The 26673-nt window shown below is 38.9% G+C and overlaps 1 protein-coding gene across 2 annotated transcripts in view; it reads left to right on the top strand.

Annotated features, from left to right (window-relative positions):
* The window catches only part of NELL1 (neural EGFL like 1), an 877100-nt gene that overhangs the window by 809219 nt on the left and 41208 nt on the right, over positions 1–26673 (top strand). The window contains exon 16 of one of the 2 annotated variants that reach the window (XM_049649281.1): positions 23041–23181. The exons of the other annotated variant lie outside the window; for it this stretch is intronic. Coding sequence (XP_049505238.1) covers positions 23041–23181 — 141 coding nt within the window. The remainder of the gene's footprint in view (positions 1–23040; positions 23182–26673) is intronic. 2 annotated transcript variants of the gene reach the window in all.

The raw sequence follows: 26673 nt of genomic DNA, 5'->3' as shown, positions 1-26673 counted from the left end.
CAAGATCCTTTAGTGTACTCGATCTAGTATTATCCAGTGAATTAGAATTTCTAGTCCGGGGGTACCTTAGTAGCTCATTTGGTTAAGTGTCCAACTTGGATTCTGGTTCAGGTCATGATCTCATGGTTCATGAGTTCAAGCCCTGCTTCAGGCTTTGCGATGACAGTACAGAGCCTGCTTGGGATTCTCTGTCTCTCACTCTCTCTTTGCCTGTCCCCTGTTCATGTGCACACATGCTCTCTCTTGAGTTCTCTCTCTCTCTCTAAAAATAAATAAATAAACTTAAAAAAAAATTCCATCCAGTTTATGGAAGTATGCACTCTTACCTCCCTATGTGAGCCCAGGTACTATTTTTCTCTAATCCCTTCTGGTTGTCTTTCTCCAGATTTGGGTATTTTAGTCACTCATATTTTCTCATCAGTACGCTACTGAATACTTGGACAGCATGTAGAACCTCATCTTCATTAAAAGTAAAAATCTATTCAGTTTTCAACTCTGTTTTTATTTCAGTCCTTGAACACATTTTTAATTTTTTTAAACATTTTTATTTATTTTTGAGAGACAGAGAGAGACAGAGCATGAGTGGGGTAGGTGCAGACAGAAAGGGACATGCAGAATCCAAAGCAGGTTCCAGACCCTGGGCTGTCATCACAGAGCCCACACAGAGGCTGAATCCACAAACTCTAAGACCATGACCGGAGCCGGAGTTGGATGCCTAACTGACTGAACCACCCAGGCACCCCTAATTTTTTTTTAAGTTTTACCTACTAAATCCAACATCTGGATAAGATTGTGTTTGGTTTCTATTATCTGCTTTCTCTCTTTGGCATGGGTCACATTTTCTTATTTCTTTATGTGTATAATGCTTTCTTTATTGTGTATTGGGTATTACGTTCCTTCTTAGTAGAGATATAGTTTTCTTCTGAGGAATTTATTTTCATTATAGAAGGCAGTTGAATCAGCTAGTCTCAGACTGCAAACTCTGCCCACTCTGGAATCATTGGCTGATATTTCCACTGAAATATTTCACAGGGAAATCCATTGCTAACAATGAATTAGATCAGCTGTGGGCCTAAAATGGTGCTTAGCCATGGGTGATGATAAAAGAGTAATGTTTTGTGAGACTACTATGAGAAGTTGACAGTCTGCAACCCAGAAGAGAGATCTCACTAGAACCCAACCATGCTGGCATCCTGATCTCCATACTTCCAGTCCCAGAACGGTGAAAAATAAATTTCTGTTGTTGATAAGCTGGGTGGGGGGGGAGTGGGTGAGGGAGAGAGAGGGAGGGAGGGAGGCAGGCAGAGAGGGGGAGAGAAGCTGCTATCTTTAAAATATGCAGAGACTATATGTTATAATGGCTAATAGTATGTATTTTGGTGTCAAATAGACATTGGTTTAAATTCCCACTCTCCTACATTCCAGATGTTTTACTATGAGCATATTATTTAAACATATAAGACTCCATTTTCTATAAAATTAAGGTTGTTCAAGTTATATCAGAGCTATTCAGAGGATCAAATGAAGTAGTGAATATAAAGCATTTGTCAGAATGCCTGAGACCAAAAATTAACAGGTAGAAGTTTAAAAATTCTATTTGGTAGGGAGAGAAACTATAGCAAAAAGCAGAATATTCTAAAATATGATAGATGTAAGAGTTAAATAGGGAAGTAGAATTTTTAAACACCATAGGAATTCAGAGAAAAGAAAGTGGGCTTCTTTGTCTATTTAATGTTTGTTCTTGGATTTTAATTAAATAAAACAATCACATGCAGGCTGGGAAACATGAGATGAAATTGCATATAGAATATGGAGATACTCAGGCAACCAGACCAGAGTGTGCAAAGGCCAGTAACTCTGAGAAATAAAAGCAAAATGGTAGGTAAAGTGACATCAGATTATTTTTGTTTTGAATGCCTAGTGGGAGGCTTTTATAGTAATGATCATTCGTAAGTACTGGGGGAACAAAATAGAATGAAATCACAGAATCATAGAAACTTCAGGCTGGGAGTGAATATGATCTTGTTCAGTGTGTTTTTTTATTTTATTTTTTTAAGTGATTAAAGTTCATAGCAGTAAAACTTTAATAGATCTATGCTACAGAGACGTAGCTGCTCAATGGTCACTCAAGGTGGATCTATCTGGAGATTCAACTGATCTGCTTAAGAAAACTTCCATGAAGGGGCGCCTGGGTGGCTTAGTTGGTTGAGTGCCTGATTTCAGCTCAGGTCAGGATCTCACGGTTTATGGGTTCCAGTCCCGGTTGGGCTCTGTGCTGACAGCTCAGAGCCTGGAGTCTGCTTCAGATTCTGTATCTCCCTCTCTCTGCCCCTCCCTTGCTCATATTCTGTCTCTCAAAAATTAATAAATGTTAAAAAAATTTTTTTAAAGAGAATCTCCATGGAAACTTAGTACTCTCTACAGTACTGGTTAAAAAACACTGACCTATTTGATCTTTGCTTATTATAAAAATAAAAGAATTGATGTATTGAGTTGCAAAGTGACTTACCTAAGCTCAAGTAGCTATCAAATGCCAGAATACCTAGTATTATTTTAACTAAGTGTTGCTGAGTCATCAGTTTGGGGACTAACTTAATATTTGGGAAACATTAACTTAATATTTATATGGACTGGAGAGGTCAGTGACTGAAAGACATTCCAGCAGACATTGCATTCATTCAGGTCTGAGAAAATAAGAAACTAGAGCATGGTGTTGGCAACAGATCTCAAGAGTGAATATAAAGCAGGTTAGTAAACCACGTCAAAGAAGGAATTTCTAGTGTATCTTCATTCCCTTCTTCTGTCCCTCTTCCAGCAAGTATTCATTTTGTGCCCACTAAATTTAAAGTCCAATTCCGTTCATATATAATCATATTACCCCCATGGGGCTTACATTCTTGTGAAGGCAAGGAAACAGAGACAATTAAGATATACACGTAAAATACAAAGCAATTAGGTGGCAGTAAATGCAAGAGAGAAGATAGGGAATATTTGAGCTGGGGTAACCATGGTTGTCATTTTGGAGACAGTGGCCAGGAAAAGGCTCGCTAAAATGGATATATGAACAAAGACTCAGAGGTTGAGAGATTAAACAGAGGAGCTATCCTAGAGAACACTCTAGGCAGAAAGAACAGCATATATGAACAATATGTGCCAAGGCCAGAGCAAGCTTAGTATGCCTGAGGAATAGCTAGGAAGCCAGTGTAGCTGCCGTGGCTAGCAAAGGAAATAGTGTTTGATGAATTTATAGAGATAAGAGCAGACAGATCATGTAACTTTGTAAGCCATCAAAAGAACTTTGACCTTTTACTCATTGATTGTGAGGAATGAGAGCAGGGAAGGTGTGCTGAGGAGGCAAATGACTTTGAAATGTAGAAAGATACATGTCATGAAATGCTTTGGGCAGAAGGAAGAGAGACCCCTGAGGTTAGCTAATCTGTAGGCAGTAGTAAATGTGTGCATGAACTTGTGTTAGAAGCCAGTTTAGAGATGTGGACCAGAGAGCCTCCAGACTAGAGAGAAGAGTTGGGGTGCAAACAGATTGGCTCTTTATGGAAGAATTTGGGAATGAATTTTTAGCCATAAAAAAAAGACTTCAGAGATAAAATTGGAAGGGTTCAACCAGGAAGAGGCTGATTCTCTTGTGATGAGTCAGTAAAGAAGGATATTTAAAGAAGACAGAGAGCCCTATCACCATTGCCATTGGCACCATTGTTAATAACCAGTACCTTTAAGTTTAATGGACTAAAAACTAGTTGATAATCAGAACTTGCAAAGAAGAAACAGTAAGAATGATGTCACCATATAATTTGTGTAGCAGTTAATTGACTCCAGAGTTTATTCATATCTTATTGGAGCTTTGTTTTTGATACACACAAAACATGTATTTTTTTAATTTGACTAAGGAAGAAACTGAAGTTTCTTAAAACTTATAGCAACCATTTGGTTGGCTAGTAGCAGAAGAAGGCATAATCCCAAAGCCTAGATCTCCCATCTTCTGGGGTATTAAACCTAGAAGAGCACTGAGGTAGGCTATAACAAGATTTTTTAATTTTTCTTGTAAGAATGGAGGCCTGGAGACTTGGACTGTCTTGGCATGAACACATAGCTCCTCTGTGACCAAATAAGAAATAAAAATGAGAGAATGTTAATTATTGCAAGCCTAATGAATGCCTGCCTAGCTCTATAGAGTAGCTTTACATTGATCTCATTCAATCCTTAAAGCAACATTATGAGCTAGGTAAAACCATCTTCATTTAAGAACCAAGGAAACTGAAGCTGAAAAAAGATAAATAACTTGCTTAGTCCCACAACTAGGAATTAACAGAGCCAAGATTCAAACTCAAGTGCATCTGACTACAACTGTGTCACATTCTAAAACAAAACTTCTCTCCCACCTCTTTTGCTGTCTACATGATCTGTGATTGGTGCTGAGGGTTTTTTTTCCTTGTTTACTTGTTTTTATTTTTAGAGATGGTGTCCGCATGACTTCTGACCTCTGCAGTCTTTCCACTTAATATGGAAAGAGGTTTATCAAAACAGGTAGGAAATACTGGCTGGAGCAATAAAACAACCTCAAACAGTGTGGTGCCTCATAGGAGACAAAAGTATTTCTGCTCATAGAAACAGTCCATGACAGTTCCAGGTCTGTGGAAGGGTTCCACTCTCCATAATCATGCAGGGAACCAGGCAGACAAAGGCTTTACCATTTTTAAGCCATTTGTGGCTTCCAAGGTTTCCTTGTATTGTAGCCCCCTGTGGGCAGATAGAAATAGTAAGGACATTCATGAGACATTTTTGTGGACCATACTGAAATGACATTACTTCTAGTTCTAGAGCTAGATCTCAGAAACATGGCCTCACTTGACTGCAAAGGAGGTGTTCCCGGGACACACCATAGGGAGTCCACGAAGAGGAGATAAAGAGCTAGCCTGTTCCTTTAACATAGTCTCACTGTTTCATTTACGTATCTTTTTATTTTCCCTGAAACATTCTGATTCATGCTGTATGTTCAGTACAATCCTGGAAGTCAGCCAATATTAGCTAATAATCAGGTTTGTGTTTACTAGATTTTTGGCACTTAATGATATTGATTCCACTTAAATTCATGTGACTTTTTGGGGGGAGAGAACCCATGTTTTTATGGGGTGTATATGATACATTCAGATTCTACTCCTGAGTGTTTTACAATGTCACCGTTATCTCAAAATCCAAATGAATGTTTTTAAAGATCCAGAAATCACCTCTGCACCCTAACCAGTTTTTTGAGTACAAGTTAGCATTAATTTTTGTTTTCTGTTTTTTAGCAGTATATAGAGTTCAAGGTTAGTATTCTGTATAATAGGAGAAATAGAATAGATTTTGCTTAAGAGTCTTTTTTGTTCATTAATCCTATAAAGTTTGACTTTATTTTCCCAACATCTACAGATGAGAAGACAAAGATTTGGAAAAATCTTTATAATATATAGTGTGTTGGTGAGCAGGAATTTGAAGTCATGCTTGTCTCCAAAGTCCATATTCTATTAACCATCATTATCTTTTTTGTTGTTGTTAACATTCCAGTTTGCTCTGATAGACTGTAAGTGCATGGGGCACAGAACACTTTGCTTTCATCTCTATCACAGGGTGTGATGTACATCATTTCATATATGTGTGCTCAATATAGTTGTGTTGAGTCATTGAAAGTATCAAAGTTTTTCTCACGTCTCAACCTCCTGACTCTATAAATCCTGAGAAAAGATAAAATCCAACTGCATCTTGAGCCTCTACTTCACTGTGAACTTTAACCAATGAATATGATGTACAATAGTATCTCTTTGAAAATAAGCTTTGAGATAAACTTTATTGATTTTGTTAATTTTCAGATAGCATATCTTAGACAGAAAAGATCAGATGAAGGAAGAGACTCATCCAACTCAAGAGTATAGAATTATACAATAATCCAAGGATTTATTTGTGAAAGGCTTTTGATAGCAAATTTATTGTACATTCCAAATAGGATTCAAGGTGTTCCTTAGGACATATCCTATGAAAAAACCTTTGGCGGGGAGGGGGGGGTGTGTGCCTGGGTGGCTCAGTTGGTTAAATGTCTGACTCTTGATCTTGACTCAGGTCATGATCTCAGGGTTATAGCCGAGTGTGGAGCCTGCTTAAGATTCTCTCCCTCACTCTCCCTTTGCCCCTCCCCCCCTCTAAAACAAACAATGAAACAAACAAAAAACTTTGGTAGTCACTTGGATTTCATTGTGATAAAAACCTCCAGGTACAGGTAGTGTTGTTTATTGACGGCAGTAGGAGCTCGGTGTCTTTTTGTTGCCTATTATGCTGCCTTGAAAAACTCTCTAAAGATTAGAAACAGAAACAAAGCGTTAAATGGAAACTACATGGTGCCCTTTAGAGGTAAATAACACATAAAGATTAAACTAACCCCATTATATTTAGTTCTATGAATTGACATTGTATCTTTGTGCTTTGCAAACAGCAGGAAATCTTGTGGTACTTTGAATCTGTTCAGGCACTCTTTTATTGTTCCTTTCATTCAGCCCATTGTCATTTATTTTTACATTCATTCCTTTTCAGACTGTTATTGAATACCTTCATATTACTTGATATTCTCTTACTGTAAATGTAATTCTAAGATGCTGTCTCTGTTCTTGGGGAAATTTGCATTTGAATGAAGGGCATAAAAGGGGAATTACTGGCATGGAGCAAGACGTGCTTAAATAGATGTGTGCATATATAGTGAGCCACTAGGGGAGGGAGGACCTGGGTGTCTGGAGGAGTTGGAGAAGGTGATACTGGTTGGGGTTTAAAGGATGCTCATGTACACCTCCTTCCCTTGATCATGAGCCCTGGGATTTCCAGAATAATGTCTTTCCTTTTGCATCTACCACAACACAAATATCCTCTTTAGCACATCATACTTTCAGTTCAACAAGCATTAGAGAATTAAATAAATGCTATATCTTTGTGCAAATCTTCCTTTCTTCATTTGTCAACAAGATGATATGATAGAGACAAATACACATTCTAGCTAGTTCTGAACCTGGTTTCACCATTTGCTTGCTGTGTGACCCAGGTTATAATGTGAGCTTTTACATAGCAGACATGTAGCACTAAGGATACAGAAATGGATACTGTTAGGTTCCACTCTTAAGAATCTCCCAGCATCTATTTTTTCCTCTGCCACATTTTCAGATCTGTTCTGGGTTAAACTGAGGTTTAAACAAAATTCTAGGACTTGGTATAGGAAGGAAAAATTATATATATACATATATATATATATATATATATATATGTATGTATATATATGTGTATATATATATATTATTTGTTTCCTTTGGAATAGGTAACACATTGTATGATGCAGCCAGGCTTCCCATACACATAGGGCAGGGAGAGGCTGAAGAAGGAGGCAGACTACTGAAAATCAGTAGGTGGCGGGTTTCATAGACAAAGGAACTTAACATACAAGGCTTGTCATGAGCAGCTAGCTACAAGACGAGTAGATCTCCACACCCATCTGCCAGAATCTTAAAAGTTTATATCGAGGCCTTCACTGGGCTCAGTCATGTATACCGTCCATATGGTCTTAACACATTGCTTTCTCAAGGCTGTGTCCTTAAAACAGCTCTCTCTCTCTCTCTGGGAACAGTGGGCAGAATGTATATTCCAAGGAAAGGGGAGGGAGTGAGGAATACCTGATTGCCTAGGTCCAGGTCTCTGATCAGTTATGTCCTGATCTCTGTCTCTGTCCAGGTCTCTGATCAGCAGTTATGTCCTCTCAATGACTTTCCCCAACACAAGCTTACAGTAGTTAATCAGAATTCATTGAGAAAGAGTTGGATTCCATAGTGAACTCACAGAAACCCTATTTCCAGAGCATCTGTCTTATTTGTTTGCCTGTGGCAGGTGCTGACTGGGAGGAACCAATCTCTGAGGACAAAGGCAGCACAACCCATTTATAATTTTTAAAGTCCCCAAAGTGTCACTGAAAAGCATCTAAGTGTTTTCTCTATTTGGGTTTGCAGGCGTTGCTTTTAATACTACTGTGACTATGTAGAAGAAACAGCCAGGTTTATGAACACCATGAAAATGTGAGCACCGTTCACGTGTAGCCTGGTTGCATATCAAATGAAAATGTTAGCTTACATTGTAGACCTTACAGAACAGAAATGTGCAGCTTTGTTACCAGATGCCAGTATGTGAGGAGCCCTGGTTATTCCCATTGAGTCACCAGAATCTGCTAAGGGCAGTGCAGCTGCCAGGCAAGGGGCATCTCTACCATGTTACTCATTTTCATTGCAAGCCAGGGGTTCCTCGGTGTCTCTGGGGGCAGTCATAGATATAACCATCTGGTTGTCTTCATTCTCTTGTTAGTATCCCTCGTGCCACACAGACAACTTCTGTCCTGCCTAATCATAGAAGCCTTTAATAGTCTCAGATATTATTTCATTCTGGGAACATAAATATCTGTGAACTGACAAAAAAATATTTGCACGTGATTTGCCACTCTTGCTCCTCTGAACCTGAACATTGAATTGAGGGCTGGAGGAATTATTGAAAGATGTTCAGATAACTTATCCTCCAAACTGGTATGCTTTTGAGAAGGACATGGGCAGCAGATGTAAACTAGGCTTGTCCCAGGTCAATCAGGACATGCGATTATTTTGGTTATCTGAGAAGGTTTGGCTTGTGTATTCCCTCATTTCTTAAAATGCTGACTACCTGGAAAGTTGTTACCTGAAGACTGTCGGCAGTCTAGATGCTGACAGGATGTGTGGGGGGTCATGACTGCCTCTCTGGGGGCTTTGGAAATCGTTATCTTAGGTAGAATTTGTCGCTGCTCCATTGCAGACAGTTGTCTTTCAGCCTTAACATGGAGAAGCTATCTCTGAAAATCAGTCTTCTCATTACCCTTGTTTCTCTCAGTGACTGCATTTAAAAATGCTGAACTGACTCCATAAGCTGGGACTAGCCCTTTGTTTCTGAGACATAGCCTCAAGTTACCTCTCTGTTTCAATTTTTGAAATTCTAAGTGATCCAAGGTGTGTCCTCCAAAACACACATCTGTAAAATTTCAGAAATTACAACATAGCTGTTTAAGATTAATTTTCTAGGGATTTATAATACATGACAATCTGACAGCCATAATGGAAGGTGCCACAGAAGCCTGGGTCCTTTGGGCTGATGACATTTAGAAACCTAAGGGATGCAAGTGGGACCTGGGAAGGAAGCTGACTAAGAGGACCCTAAACTCACTTTGCCCCACAAATAGGTAACACATCAGCATAAATCACCTGAAGACTGGCAGAACAAACTCAATCACCAAAAGTAGAGAACAGGCCACATACATGGAAGAAGGTAGGAAGGGTGGTGATGTGGTTTGGGAGAAAAATGGACCTTCACCACCTGTGGTCCAGAGAGAGCCTGGGTTGTGGAGAAGGGTGAGAAATAGTCACACTGGGAAAGGGGAATCCCTATAACATTTGGCTTTGAAAGTGAGAGGGGCTGAATTTCATGAGTTCTTACAACCAGTAATACTTAAAGCCTGAAATTTTTAAAATCAGCAGGCTCCACTCTGGAGTAGCTCAGAGGGCTTTAGGAAGCTGAGGCCTTGCCCTTAAAGAGACAACACATAAAAAACCCACAGAGATAAAGCATAGAAGTAAAAGTTTGAAAAAGGCCTGGGGCACATGGGAAGGAGACTGATTTACTCATCTCAGAGACTGTCCCAGAGAGGCAGGGAACACAGAGAGACCCTCTTCAGGAACAAAGGAGCTGGCGCAAGCCATTTCTACCTGTTCCCCTCAACATAAACATAGGGCCACCTGCGGGAACCAGGGTGGTGCCAATACTCACCAGCAAACATGCCTGCACCAAGCCCTGACCCCACACTTAGGCAGATCAAATATTTGTACTAAATCTTGCCTCAGTTGCAGCACTGCATTACCCAGAAGATAAGCCTAAATTTTGCCAGCACCCCATCTCCTGAATAGCACTTACTGCAGGACCTTAATTCTGGTGATGGTGACAGCAGGTTGCATTTTGCAAGCAGACCAGAACACAACTTATTAAAACACGCCCTACCCAGCTGGGAACCAAACACTATCCACAACCCGCAAAGAGAGCCTCTTCAGACAATTGAACTGAAGGAAGAAAAGGCCAGGGCTACAACAGGGTACACACAATGCCTATAGGAGACAGTCCCTGAAGCGGCAGATCCTAAGGAGCAGGGAACACACATACTCCAAGACACTATAGGACCTCTTCTTCATAAGGCCATTACCTTCAAGACAAAAGACAGAGCTGACTTTACTAACACACAGAAACAGATACAAAGAGTTAGACAAAATGAGGAGACAGAGGAATATATCTTTAAGAAAATAATAGGACCAAATCATAGCAAGAGACCTAATTGAAAAAGAAACAAGTAATATGCCTGATAGAATTTAAAATAATGATCATAAAGATACTCGCTGGACTTGAGAAAAGAGCAGAGGACATCACTTCAAATGGAGGACATTTAACAAAGAGAAAAGAAAGAACCAATCAGAGATAATACAATTAATGAAATTTTAAAGTATACTTGATGGAATAAATAGCTAGAGAAAGCTAGAAAAACCAGAAGAATGAATTAATGACGTGGAAGACAGAGTAATGAAAGTAATCACCTGAAGAAATGAGAGGGGGAAAATTATGCAAATTGAGACTAGCCTTAGGGAACTCAGTGACTCCATCAAGCAAAATCACATTTGCATTATAGGGCTCCCAGAAGAAGAGAGAGAAAAGGGGGGAGAAAATTTACTCAAAAAATAATAGATGAAAATTTCCTGAATCTGGGGAAGGAAACAGATATCCAGATCCAGGTGACACAGAGATCCACCCAAGAAAATCATCACAAAGACATCCACACCAAGACATATAGTAATTAAAATGGTAATTAAAAAGTATTGATAAAAAAATTAAAAGCAGCAAGAGAAAAGAGTTAGATACAAGGGAAATCCCATAAGTCTTTCATGTGATTTTTCAGCAGAAACGTTACATGCCCGAAGAGAGAGTGTATCATGATATATTCAAGGTGCTAAAAGGGAAAAATCTGCAGCCAAGAATACTCTATGCAGCAAGGGTATTGTTCAAAATAGGAGAGATAGATTCTCAGACAAACAAAAACTAAAGAAAGGCACCTGCAGATTGAAAGTGGGGGGATAGAGAAACATTTGTCATACAAGTGGCTGGCAAAGCATGGGTAGCAATACTTACATCAGGCAAAATAGACTTTGGAACAAAGACTGTAACAGGCGATAAATAAGGACACTATGTAATAATAATGGAGACAACATGAAGATAAACAGTTGTAAATATTTAAACACCCAACATGAAAGCACCAAAATAACAAACATAAAAGAAGTAATCAACAGTAACAAATTAATAGTGGACACCCCACGTACATTAATGGACATATCATCCAAACAGAAAAACAACAAGGAAACAGTAGCTTTGTTTGTTCGTTTGTTTGTATGTTTAACTAGGGCTTTTATTTATTTTTTTAATATGAAATTTATTGTCAAGTTGGTTTCCATACAACACCCAGTGCTCATCCCAACAGGTGCCCTCCTCAATGCCCATCATCCACTTTCCCCTCCCTCCCACCCCCATCAACCTTCAGTTTATTCTCAGTTTTTAAGAGGCTCTTATGGTTTGCCTCCCTCCCTCTCTAACATTTTCTTTTTTTTCCCTTCCCTCCCCTATGGTCTTATGTTAAATTTCTCAGTATCCACATTAGAGTGAAAACATATGGTATCCGTCTTTCTCTGATGACTTATTTCACTTAGCATACCACTCTCCAGTTCCATCCACGTTGTTCCAAAAGGCCATATTTCATTCTTTCTCGTTGCCAAGTAGTATTCCATTGTGTATATAAACCACAATTTCTTTATCCATTCATCAGTTGATGGACATTTAGGCTCTTTCCATAGTTTGGCTATTGTTGAAAGTGCTGCTATAAACATTGGGGTACAAGTGCCCCTATGCATCAGTACTCCTGTATCCCTTGGGTAAATTCCTAGCATTGCTATTGCTGGGTCATAGGGTAGGTCTATTTTTAATTTTTTGAGGAACCTCCACACTGTTTCCAGAGTGTCTGCACCAGTTTACATTCCCACTAACAGTGCAAGAGGGTACCCGTGTCTCCACATCCTCGCCAGCATCTATAGTCTCCTGATTTGTTCACTTTAGCCACTCTGACTGGCGTGAGGTGATATCTCAGTAGGGTTTTGATTTGTATTTCCTTGAGGAGGAGTGACGTGAAGCATCTTTTCATGTGCCTGTTGGCCATCTGGATTTCTTCTTTAAAAAGTGTCTATTCATGTCTTCTGCCCATTTCTTCATGGGATTATTTGTTTTTCGGGTGTGGAATTTGGTGAGTTCTTTACAGGTTTTGGATACTAGCCCTTTGTCTGATAAGTCATTTGCAAATATCTTTTCCCATTCTGTCGGTTGCCTTTTAGTTTTGTTGATTGTTTCCTTTGCAGTGCAGAAGCTTTTTATCTTCATGAGGTCCCAATAGTTCTTTTTTGCTTTTAATTCCCTTGCCTTTGGAGATGGGTCAAGTAAGAAATGGCTGCAGCTGAGGTCAAAGGGTTTTTTTCCTGCTTTCTCCTCTAGGGTTTTGGTGGTTTCCTGTGTCACATTCAGGTCCTTCATCCATTTTGAGTTCATCTTTGTGAATGGTGTAAGCAAGTGGTCTAGTTTCATTCTTCTGCATGTTGCTGTCCAGTTCTCCCAGCACCATTTGTTAAAGAGACTGTCTTTTCCATTGGGTATCTTTCCTGCTTTGTCAAAGATTAGCTAGCCATACTTTTGTGGGTCTAATTCTGGAGTCTCTATTCTATTCCATTGGTCTATGTGTCTGTTTTTGTGCCAATACCATGCTGTCTTGATGATTACAGCATTGTAGTAGAGGCTAAAGTCTGGGATTGGGATGCCTCCCGCTTTGGTCTTCTTCAATATTACTTTCGCTATTCAGGGTCTTTTGTGGTTCCATACAAATTTTAGGATTGCTTGTTCTAGCTTCGAGAAGAATGCTGGTGCAATTTTGATTGGGATTGCATTGAATGTGTACATAGCTTTGGGTAGTATTGACATTTGAACAATATTTACTCTTCCAATCTGTGAGCGCAGAAGGTTTTTCCATTTCTTTGTATCTTCTTCAATTTCCTTCATAAGCTTTCTATAGTTTTCAGCATACAGATCTTTTACATCTTTGGTTAGGTTTATCCCTAGGTATTTTATGATTCTTGGTGCAATTGTGAATGGGATCAGTTTCTTCATTTGTCTTTCTGGTGCTTCATTACTAGTGTATAAGAATGCAACTGAATTCTGTACATTAGTTTTGTATCCTGTGACTTTGCTGAACTCATGTATCAGTTCTAGCAGACTTTCAGTGGAGTCAATCAGGTTTTCCATGTATAATATCATGTCATCTGCAAAAAGTGAAAGCTTGACTTTATCTTTGCCAATTTTGATGCCTTTGATTTCCTTTTGTTGTCTGGTTGCTGATGCTAGGACTTCCAACACTATTAAACAACAGCAGTGAGAGTGGACATCCCTGTCGTGTTCCTGATCTCAGGGGGAAAGCTCTCAGTTTTTCCCCATTGAGGATGATATTAGCTGTGGGCTTTTCATTACTGGCTTTTACGATGTTTAAGTATGTTTCTTGTATCCTGACTTTCTCGAAGGTTTTTATGAAGAAAATATGCTAAATTTTGTCAACTGCTTTTTCTGCATCGATTGACAGGATCATATGGTTCTTATCTTTTCTTTCATTAATGTGATGTATCACATTGATTGATTTGCAAATGTTGAACCAGGCCTGCAGCCCAGGAATGAATCTCACTTGATCATGGCGAATAATTTTTTTTTGTATGCTGTTGAATTCGATTTGCTGGTATCTTGTTGAGAATTTTTGCATCCATATTCATCAGGAATATTGGCCTGTAGTTCTCTTTTTTTTTCCTGGGTCTCTGACTGGTTTGGGAATCAAAGTAATGCTGGCTTCATAGAATGAGTCGGGAAGTTTTCTTTCCCTTTCTATTTTTGGAACAGCTTGAGAAGGATAGGTATTATCTCTGCTTTAAATGTCTGGTACAATTCCCCAGGGAAGCCATCTGGTCCTGGACTCTTATTTGTTGAGAGATTTTTGATAACTGATTCAATTTCTTCATTGGTTATGGGTCTGTTCAAGTTTTCTATTTCTTCCTGTTTGAGTTTGGGAAGTGGGTGGGTGTTTAGGCATTTGTCCATTTCTTCCAGGTTGTCCAGTTTGTTGGCATATAATTTCTCATAGTATTCCCTGATAATTGCATATATTTCTGAGGAATTGGCTGTAATCATTCCATTTTCATTCATGATTTTATATCTTTGGGTCCTCTCCCTTTTTGTTTTGAGAAGTCTGGCTAGAGGCTAGAGGTTTATCAGTTTTGTTTATTTTTTCAACAAACCAACTGTTGGTTTCATTGGTCTGCTCTACAGTTTTTTTTTAGATTCTATATTGTTTATTTCTGCTCTGATCTTTATTATTTCTCTTCTTCTGCTGGGTTTGGGGTGTCTTTGCTGTTCTGCTTCTATTTCCTTTAGGTGTGCGGTTAGATTTTATATTTGGGATTTTCTTGTTTCTTGAGATAGGCCTGGATTGCAATGTATTTTCCTCTCAGGACCGCCTTCTCTATATCCCAAAGCATTTGGATTGTTGTATTTTCATTTGCATTTGTTTCCATCTATTTTTTTAATTTCTTCCCTAATTGCCTGGTTGACCCATTCATTGTTTAGTAGTGTGTTCTTTAACCTCCATGCTTTTGGAGGTTTTCCAGACTTTTTCCCGTGATTGATTTCAAGTTTCATAGCATTGTGGTCTGAAAGTGTGCATGGTATGATCTCAATTCTTTTATACTTATGAAGGGCTGTTTTGTGACCCAGTATGTGATCTATCTTGGAGAATGTTCCATGTGCACTCAAGAAGAAAGTATATTCTGTTGCTTTGGGATGCAGAGCTCTAAATATATCTGTCAAGTCCATTTGATCCAATGTATCATTCAGGGTCCTTGTTTGTTTATTGATCCTATGTCTAGTTGATCTATCCATTGTTGTAAGTGGAGTATTAAAGTCCCCTGCAATTACCACATTCTTATCAATAAGGTTGCTTATATTTGTAATTGTTGTATATATTTGGGGGCTCCCGTATTCAGCATATAGACATTTATAATTGTTAGCTCTTCCTGATGGATAGACCCTGTAATGATTATATAATGCCCTTCTTCATCTCTTATTACAACCTTTAATTTAAAGTCTACTTTGTCTGCTATAAGTATGGCTACTCCAGCTTTCTTTTGACTTCCAGTAGCATGATAGATAGTTCTCCATCCCCTCACTTTCAATCTGAAGGTGTCCTTAGGTCTAAAATGAGTCTCTTGTAGACAGCAAATAGATGGGTCTTGTTTTTTTAATACATTCTGATACCCTGTCTTTTGGTTGGAGCATTTAGTCCATTTACATTCAGTGTTATTATGGAAAGATATGGGTTTAGAGTCATTGTGATATCTGTAGGTTTCATGCTTATAATGATGTCTCTGGTACTTTATGTTCCTTGCAGCATTTCACTCACAGAATCCCCCTTATGATCTTTCTTGTAGGGCTGGTTTAGTGATGAATTCCTTCTGTTTTTGTTTGTTTGGGAAAACCTTTATCTCTCCTTCTATTCTGAAAGACAGACTTGCTGGATAAAGGATTCTCAGCTGCCTATTTTTTCTGTTCATCACATTGAAGTTTTCCTGCCATTCCATTCTGGCCTGCCAAGTTTCTGTAGATAGGTCAACCACTATTCTTATGTGTCTACCTTTGTAAGTTAGAGCACGTTTACCCCTAGCTGCTTTCAGAATTTTCTCTTTATCCTTGTATTTTGCCAGTTTCACTATGATATGTTGTGCAGAAGATTGATTCAAGTTACGTCTGAAGGGAGTTCTCTGTGCCTCTTGGATTTCAATGCCTTTTTCCTTCCCCAGATCAGGGAAGTTCTCAGCTATGATTTGTTCAAGTACACCTTCAGCCCCTTTCTGTCTCTCTTCTTCTTCTCGAATTCCTATGATATGGATATTGTTCCGTTTGATTGCATCACTTAGTTCTCTAATTCTCCCCTCATACTCCTGGATGTTTTTATCTCTCTTTTTCTCAACTTCTTCTTTTTCCATAATTTTATCTTCTAATGCACCTATTCTCTCCTCTGCCTCTTCAATCCGTGCTATGGCCACCTCCATTTTATTTTGCACCTCATTTATAGCATTTTTTAGTTCCTTGTGATTATTTCTTAGTCCCTTGATCTCTGTAGCAATAGATTCTCTCCTGTCCTCTATGCTTTTTTCAAGCCCAGCGATTAGTTTTATGACCATAATTCTAAATTCTTCTTCCATTATATTGCTTAAATCGTTTTTGATCATTTTGTTAGCTGTCGCTACTTCCTGGCATTTCTTTTGAGGAGAATTCTTCCATTTCATCATTTTGTGTAATCCCTGAAGTAGCTGCAAACTGCAGGGCATTTCCCCTGTGCTGTCCAGAGTATTTTGTGTTGGTGGGTGGGGCTGCAGTCAGACCCAGTGTCTTCCCCCAGCCCACCTCAGGGGCCACTGGTGTGTACCTTATCTTCCTCTCTCCCAGGGGCAGGAATTGTGGAGTGGTGTGACCCTGTCTGGGCTACCTGCACACTGCTAGGCTTGTGGTGCTGCTCTGATGGGATCTGGCCAAGAGCGTATTAGCTGGGTGGATCTGCAAGTTGCACAGGGGCAGGATGGGCAGGCTTAACTTGTTTTGCCATTGGGTGGTCCCCTGTGGGAGGGGCCCTGCATTGCTGGGAGGGAGGCAGTCCTGTGGGAGGGATGGATCCACAGAAGCACAGCGTTGTGTGTACGTGTGGTGCTAGCAGGTTCATTGATGGGAACTGGTTCCCGTTGGAATGTCAGCTGGGGGGTGGGAGAGGGAGATGCCTCTTGGCAGCGCCTTTGTTCCCCCACTGATTTCTGTCCTTCCAGGGCTCAACAACTCTCCCTCCAGGCATCCTCTCACCCTCACTGCTCTCCAAGAGCAGAGCTGTTGACTTTTAACATTCCAGATGTTAAGTCCCACTCGCTGGCTGTCAGAACTCATGGAGTCCAGCCCCTCCACTTTTTCAAGCCAGACTTCGGGGGCTCTGCCTTGCCGGCAGGCTGCCCCTCCACCACCCCGGCTCCCTCCCGCCAGTCTGTGTAGCATACACTGCCTTTCTGCCCTTCCTACCCTCTTCCGTGTGTCTCTTGTCTACACTTGCCTCCGGAGAGTCCATTCTGCTAGTCTTCCAGTAGTTTTCTGGGTTATTTAGGCTGATGTGGGTGGAATCTAAGGTATCAGCAGGAGGAGGTGAGCCCAGCATCCTCCTATGCCGCCATCTTCCCCACCATCCTCTATCAGGAAACGGTAGCTTTGAATGACACACTGGACCAGGTGGATTTAGCAGATATATTCAGAACATTCCATATTAAAGCAGAATACACATTCTTTTTAAGGGAACATTGACCTTTCTTTAGAATAGATCACAAATTGGCCACAAAAGGAATTTCAATGAATTCAAAAAGATCCAGTTCATACTGTGCGTCTTTTCTGACCCAACACTATGAAACTAGAAATCAACCACAAGAAAAAGTCTTGAGAGAGCACAAATACATTGAAGGTAAATAACATGTTAGTAAACAATGAATGGGTCAACCAGAAAATAAAAGAAGTTAAAAAATACATGGAAACAAGTGAAAATTAAAATACAATGGTCCAGAGTATTTGGGATGCAGCAAAAGAAGTTCTGAGACAGAAATTTATAGCAACACAGGCTTACCTCAAGAGCAAGAAAAATCACAAATAAAAAAACCTAACTTTATACCTAAAGGAGCTAGAAAAAAAAACTGAAGCCAGCAGAATAAAGTAAATAGTTACAAATAAAAGCAGAAATCAATTATGTAGAAACTGAAAAACAATAGAACAGAACAATGAAACCAGGAGCTGATTCTTTGAAAAGATCAACAAAATTGATAAACCTCAGCCATACTTATCCCCCCCAAAAAGAGGACTCAAACAACATCACAATGAAAAGAGAAATAACAAGTAACCTCACAGATTATACACACACAATTGTAAGATAATATTATGAAATAATTTATGCTAACAAATTGGACAACCTAGAAGAAATGGATAAATTTCTAGAAACATATAACCTACCAAAACTTGAGGAAGAAACAGAATAACTCTCAACAAACAAAAGTCCAGGACCAGATGGCTGAATAGGCAAACTTTACCAAACATTTAAACAAGAGTTAATACCTATTCTTCCCAAATGATTCCAATAAGTAGAAGAGGAAGGAAAGGTACCAAATTCATTCTATGAGGCCATCATCACCCTAATATGATAACCAGATAAAGTTAACACCAAAAAAGAGAACTATAGACCAACATCACTGATGAACAGAGATGCAAAAATTGTAACAAAATACTAGCAAATCAAATCCAACAATACATTAAAAAATCATTTACCATGATCAGGTGGGATTTTTTCCTGGGATGCAATGGTGGCTCAACATTCACAAACCAATCAGTGTAACACATCACATCAATAAGAGTATAAAAATCACATGATCATGTCAATAGATATAGAAAAAGCATTTGACAAAGTACAACATTCACTCATTATTTGAAAAAAAATCTCAACAAAGTAGATTTACATGAAACATACCTCAACATAATAAAAGCCTTATATGAAAAACCCACAGTGAACATCATAATGGGAAAAACCAAGAGCCTTTACCCTAAGTTCAGGAACAAAATAACGGTGTCCACTCTCACCACTTTTATTAAATATAGTAATAGAAGTCCTAGTAATAGCAATAAGACAACAAAAGAAATAAAAGACCTTCATATTGGTAAGGAAAAAGTAAAACTTTCACTATTTGCAGATGACATGATCCTATATATAGAAGACCCAAAAGATTCCTCTACAAAATTACTAGAAGTGATAAATGAATTCACTAATATCATAGGATACAAAATCAGTGTACAGAAATCTGTTGCATTCCTATAGGCTAATAATGAAACAGCAGAGAGTGTAATGAAAACAATCCCATTTACAGTTGCACCAAAAAGAATAAAATACCTAGGAATAAACTTCTCTGAAGAAGTAAAAGACCTGTACTCTGAAAACTGTAAAACACTAATGAAAGAAAGTGAAGATGACACAAACAAATGGAAAGGTATTCCATGCTCACGGGTTGGAAGAACAAATATTGTTTAAATGTTTATACTACCCAAAGCAATCTACACATTTAATGCAATCCCTATCAAAATTCCAATAGGATTTTTCACAGAACCAGAACAAGCAATATAGGATTATATTATATGCAATTATAGAATTTGCATGTAACTGCAAAAGACCCCAAAAGGCCAATGTAATCTCACAAAAAGAGTAACAAAACTGGAGGTATCACAATTCCAGACTTAAAGTTATCTTACAAAGCTGAAGTAGTCAAACACTATGGCACTGGCATAAAAAAGACACAAAGATCAATGGAACAGAATAGAAAGGCCAGAAATAAACCCACAGCTATATAGTCAATTAATTTTCGACAAAGGAGGAAAGAATATGCAATGGGAAACAGTCTCTTCAAATGTTGCTGGGAAAACTGGACAGCTACATGGAAAAAAAATGAACCTGGACTGCTTTCTTGTGCCATACACAAAAATAAAGTCACAATGGATTAAGGACATAAATGTGAGGCCTTAAGCCATATAAATCCTAGAAGTGAGCATAGCCAGTCATGTCTCTGAAATTGGCCATAGCAGCATTTTCTGGATATATCTTCTGAGGCAAGGTAATTAAATGCAAAAATAAACTATTGTGACTACTTCAAAATAAAAATTTCTGCACAGTGAAGGAAACAGTCAACAAAACTAAAAGGCAACCTATGAAATGGGGGAAAATATTTTCAAATGACATATCCAATAAAGGGTTAGTATCCAAAATACATAAAGAACTAATACAAGGGTGCCTGGGTGGCTCAGTTGGTTGACTGTCTGACTCTTGGCTTCAGCTCAGGTCATGATCTCATAGTTCATGAATTCAAGCCCTATATCAGGCTCCATGCTGGCCCTGAGCCTCTCCCTGCCCCCCTTCCCCGCTCATTCTCTCTCTATGTCTCTGTCTCTGTCTCTCTCTCATATAAATAATTTTTAAAAAATTTTAAAGAAATAATACAATTCAACACCCAAAAAACAAATAATCCAATATAAAAATTGGGCAGAAGGGTGCCTGGGTGGCTCAGTTGGTTAAGCATCCGACTTTGGCTCAGGTCATGATCTCATGGTTCGCAAGTTCAAGCCCCGCATCAGGCTCTGTGCTGACAGCTCAGAACCTGAAACCTGCTTCGGATTCTGTGTCTCCCTCTCGCTCTGCCCCTGCCCTGCTCATACTCTGTCTCTGTCTCTGTCTCTCAAAAAGTAAATAAACATTAAAAAAGTATATTAAAAATTGGGCAGAAGACATGAACAGACAATTCTCCAAAGAAGACATACAGATGACAAACAGAAGAGAAACTCATGAAGAGATCATGAGTGATCAATGTTACTCATCATGAGGGAAATTCAAATCAAAACTACAATGAGATATCACCTCACACCTGTCAGAATGGCTAAAATCAACAACACAAGAAAGAACTAGTGTTGGTGAGGATGTGTAGAAAAAGGAACCCTCATGTATTGGTGGTGGGAATGCAAACTGGTGCAGCCACTGTGAAAAACACTATGGACATTCCTCAGAAATTTAAAAATGGAATCACCCTATGATCCAGTGATCACTCTACTGGGTATTTATCCCCCAAAATACAAAAGCACTAACTCAAAAGGATACATGCCCCACCAACCCCCATGTTTATTGCAGCATGATGTCGTATTAGTATTTCAGTGTATGTATTTTACCATAGCCAAATTATGGAAATAGCCCAAGCAAGTGTCCATTTATGGATGAATGGACAGAGATGTGGTATATATATACAATGGAGTATTATTCAGCCATAAAAGAATAAAATCTTGCCATTTGCAATGACATGGATGGAGCTAGAGAGTATAATGGTAAGCAAAATAAGTCAGAGAAAGACAAATACTATATAATTTCACTCATGTGTGAAATTTAAGAAACAAACAAGGAAGTGAAAAAAATACAAAACCAAAAAACAGACTTTTAACTACAGAGAACAAACTCATGTTACCAGAGGGGGGAGGGGGGATGCATGAAATAGCTGATGGGGATTAAAGAGTACACTTATCATTATGAGCACTGAGTAATGTATAGCATTGTTGAATCAATATGTTGTACACCTGAAACTAATATAATGCTGTATGTTAACTATACTGAAATTCAAATGAAAAAAATAATGAGGAAAAAGAAAGCTAAGGGATGCTATGTGTCAAAGAACTATAAGGACCGTAGGATAACAAATCGTAAAGGAGGAAGATGGCAGCTGGCAACAACAGCAACAACACAAAGCTGGATTTGCCTAGTATAAAGAGCTGCACTTTTTCTCTCTTTACTTGGCTGGGATGCCATGACATGAGACTGATGGGTTGCAAGCTACATTCACAGCCCTGTGCACACCTTAGGACATGTCAAGGTAATAGAAACACTGGTAGCTGATTGCCCCTGAGATGATGCCTACAGCAGGGCACTGCTGAAAAAGATTCCAAAATGTGTTTTATTCGTGATGTGTTATATCCCAATATTAATTAGATTTCTACTTGTATAAGACTGTCATAGTTAAAATATTAACAGGAGAACTGGTAAAAGATTCCCAGGCAACAATCGCTATATTCCAACAAATAATTACATGGAAAGATTCTCTAAAAATGAGCTGACCCTGGCATGACAATTGACAGCTGGTCTTTCTACAGTGGTGTCAACTCCTTCAGCTCAGAGGCAAGCCTTTGGGCTAGAGAATCTGTGCATGATCTAGGCATTTGCTTATGTGAAAAAGCCAGATCCTAGAGCAAACAAAGCCCAGAACATGTCCTTCCATCAGGAATGATTTGAAGAATGAGGATCTCTCATTGACTCTCATAAATCAAGTACTTAAGCTTTAAAAGAATTCTGAACAAGGGGCATCTGGGTGACTCAGTGGGTTAAGCATCCGACTTTGGCTCAGGTCATGATCTTGCCGTCTGTGAGTTCAAGCCTGGTGTCAGGCTCTGTGCTGACAGCTCAGAGCCTGGAGCTTGCTTTGGATTCTCCGTGTGTACCTGTCTCTCTGCCCACCTCTCTCTCTCTCTTTCTCTCTCTCAAAAATAAATATTTAAAAAATTGTAAATAAAGTAATTGGAGCAGTAGTTACCCAACTATGCTTCCCAAAACATTAGCCTCACAGGATCCTAGAGGTATCCCAAGAAAAAGTAACCCTCAGGCACAGAAATTTAGAAAACAGTGCATAGTATTCTTCTTTCTGAGCTTTGCAAGGCATATGAATATGCTGTCTCTTTGATACCGCTGTACAAAAGAAACCCGTTTAACACTATTTAACCTAGAGTTTCCTGAGCTTATTTATTCATAGATATTTCCAAGGAACAGCACATAATATCTGGAATTGCTGTTTTGGAAACCATAAAGAAAAAGCCATATATACTCAATACCTAAAATGTGCCAAACATCCTCAATTTACTTTTTGATTATGCAGAAGCCAACAAAACAGGATAGGATGTCTTCATGATCATCAGCTCTCATTTATTATTTAGTATATGAGAACACACCCATAGCATTCAGTTTGTTTGGATTCGGGGGTAAAAATGGGATTTGATTTTTCCTGTGACTTTCATTTTGGGTGACTAACCAGTTTTAACTGCTGTGTTGACATGAGCATGTTTTAGGTGTTTACTGAAAGGTTAGTGTCAAAAGAGTTTAATGTCCTGGTGGGCTTGTGTTTTTCTCTGAGGCAGATATTGATGAATGCACAGAGGGAATCATTGAGTGCCACAACCATTCCCGCTGCGTTAACCTGCCAGGGTGGTACCACTGTGAGTGCAGAAGCGGTTTCCATGACGATGGGACCTATTCACTGTCCGGGGAGTCCTGTATTGGTAAGCAGCTTTTAGCCATGCCCTCATCCTTCTGGACCTTTGCAGGAGGGGCAGCCTGCTTTGGCACTCTTTTCAGCTTCCATGTTAAAATATGACCCCTTGCTGGTTAAACTCATTAGTTTTCAAATTTCCTCCCTCAACAATTCAGGGATTAGGTAGGGATTATGCAGTGTGGGGTTTTAGGATTTTTATATGGAAACTGGGGCAGTCAGAGTATCAAAGCCTGAGTCTGTATGCTGTGGCTTTTAGTTCTTTTGAAGTAAAATCATGATGGCTTGCTGAAATTTCTAACAGTTTGAGAAACAGAAGTGGGAGAAGAAGAAATACTACTAGACTGAGAAAGTTTAGTTTAAATTCCAGCTCTTATACTGCACCTCTCTGAGACTTCTTCTGTGAATGTGATAAAAGTAGAATAATGATATATATGTGTTGCCAGGTTTAAGTGGGATACCACACACTTAAAAATTGTAAGCTTTACATTGTTATGCAAACATAATATAGCTGCATTAACCTTATTATTGTTATTACCACCGTCATCCTTACAAAGTTTCCTTTCATCACTGTTCTGCTTGAGATTCTGTTAAATGCTGAACAGAGGAAATTAACAGTTTTTCATCTTCAAGACCCTACAACGTTCATAAAATACAAACAACTGATCAAAACTCTAATTGTTTCCATGAGAACCTTGGCCATTCCACTTACGTCATGTCCTGTGAACTCAGCTAAATTCTTTAGGCTGATTTGGACAGACCTAAAGGGCAAGCATTCTGGCTTTGGGTCCAGACTGCTGAATTAGAAAATGCGAATTTGATTTTGAAAATTCATTCATTCTCTTGTCTTTGCTCGTTGCGTATCTTTTTTTTTAATGGTTGCTACTGAGATCCATCTAATGTTTTTCTGTTTTTCCCAACTTCTCCCCTGAGGTTGTTTTACAGTAAAGATGAATTAAGGAACAGTGGGTGCACAGCACGAACTGTCCACCACAGTTTGACGCCACTGTTGAGAGGCATGCAGTGTAGTTGTGAAAAGCATGGATCCTAGAGCCAGACTCCCTGCATCAGAGTCTAGCTCTGTCATTTCTAAGTTCCCTGTGGCAAGATCTTATCTAGTCCACACCTCAGTTATCTCATCTGAAAAATGGAAATGTTCTATCTAGGTCAGAGGAGTGCTGGGAGAACTAGTTGAATTGACACCTGTTAAATGTGGACTGAATGTTAGTTACTGTTATCTTAAATTTTCCTACATATTCAGCACTCTGCCCCCGGCTCTGTATATGTTTATTTTATTCTTAAAATAAAGATCTGTGACCTTAGGGAGAGGTTTACATTTATCCTGGGTCTTCAGATACTTCCTTTACATATGGCCAAGAACTTCTGTATGTGTGTACCTCAGTGTGAATAAATGTTATGTGAATAGGCATAGATAGAATGGCAGTTGTTATTGAGAAATGGAGGTAGAGAGATGGAATACTGACATATGTGGTATTATATTTGGGCACTAAAAATTAAAATGTCATTTTTAAACAGTGTATTTGACCTCATTAAATGGGAGACTCTTGGCTTTTTATTGGATAAAGGGGCTGAGAGATCACCTAGTTAAACCAATTTTATAACTGCTTGGACCTGCCATGGCCTTGCACACTTATGTGCCTTTGTTTATGCTCTCCCTTCTGGCTGGGAGAGAACAGAACTTTGAATCGAAGATGACCCTATCTTTTCTTTGATCATGTTGATTCATATACAGATTTCTGTTCTTTTTCCTCAATTCACGCTGTCAGTGTATTTGCTCTGTGAGTGTGAAATGGACTTCATTCTTCTGTCTCTTCAGTAAGACCCTTTAGTAGTTAGTATTCAGTCACTGAGAAAAATGCAACCACTTCATGTGCCTGATAAAGAAATTCAGTCTCAGAAAGGTGATAGCGTGTTCCTAGCCACATAGTTGGTACAGTTCCAGTTTATGCCTGTTGTTCTGATGTAATTATCCATAGCACCCTGTGACTCCCATAAATGTCCCCGTTCAGTTGACAGATGTCATGGTCACCTCACCTGTGGATTCTTCTCTTCCATGCTAAGCTGAATGCCTGGGGATCAAATCTCCTGCCCTCCCTGAGGAGGCACTTTCTTCTTCCATGAACTGATCTCTGTTCTGCACAGGAAAACTATAGCAAACTCGACTCCTTGACAAAGCAGTAGAGTTGTTTTTATTAGTGGCATTTTTAATTCAGGTAATTCTTAATCTGAATGCCCTTTCATTTCCACACTTTTGGAAGTAACTTTGTGAATGGGTCTTAATAAGAACAGAAGTCTGGCCATCATTCAGTTTTTCTTTGGTAGTTGAGAGCACTCTGTTCATGGTGCTCTCATGGTGCTCTGTTCTGTTCATGGTGCAACATATATATATGTCAGATCATTTCATTTTTGTATTACACCTTTCTAATGCCTTCCCACTGAATGAAAAATAAATTTCTAAAATCTTCATGTGGACTTCGAGGCTTTAGGTAATATTGCCTCTACCTACTTCTTGGATTTAACTCCTATCGATGTTAGCCTTTTTAATCTTTTCATGCCTTGAACGTACAATGAACTCAGCCAGTTTCAGAGCTTTTGCCTTTGCTGTTCTGTTTGGAACACTCATTGCCTGTCATTGTATGGCTGTCTTTTTTCTTTATATAATTCTCAGCTCAAATCCCACTCCCTGACCATTTTATCTGAAGTAGTCCTTTTCTGGTGACTTCACTAAATCACTCTCTTTGCTATCTTTTGTAACATTTTTTAATAATCAATTTGTTTTACACACCTGTGTGTGTAATTGTCTCTTGCCACAAGGGTACAAATTGAGGACAGAGACCTTGTTCATATTTTGCCACTGTCCCTCCGGCCCCTAGAACAGTGTAGGTACAAATGGGACAAGTAATGCATATATGTCAAATGTTTGAAGGACTAGAAGTAATAAACACCATATCAAGTCGGATTTATTTTCTGTTTGGCTTGGCATAACTAGTTGTGTGGATGGTGGTTAATACATAAGATGTTAAATATCACAAAATCATGTGAGTTTTATTTCAGAAAAAAAAATTATTGAGAACAGCCATCACACTAGCATTGTGTTAAGAGTTTTGGGAATGTGGGTATGAATCAGGTAAGATCTCTGTTCTTGAGCGATTTATGACCTGAAATATTCTGAATCATCAAAATACACCTTAATAGCATTGGAAATTATTCTATCACACCAGGCCCTAAATATCATCTATTAAGTCTTACACATAAAGAAATAGCATCTGAAACAACCTATAAAACTTTTTATAAAGGTGTTTGACAACGTAGATTCAGCTATGCTTTTTCCTGAAATAATATTGGGAATGGCATGTGTTAGAAGCCGAAATGAGGCAGTCTAGGAGAACAGTTGCATGCCACTCCATGCCATTTTTGTCAGATGGAAATAATAACACCTGATCGATGCATCAGTTGCTGTAAGCATTGCATGTTACTGATG

Source organism: Panthera uncia, chromosome D1 (genome assembly GCF_023721935.1).
Source record: "Panthera uncia isolate 11264 chromosome D1, Puncia_PCG_1.0, whole genome shotgun sequence".
NCBI classification, from domain to species: domain Eukaryota; kingdom Metazoa; phylum Chordata; class Mammalia; order Carnivora; family Felidae; genus Panthera; species Panthera uncia.
This window is presented reverse-complemented; position numbering and strand designations above follow the sequence as displayed.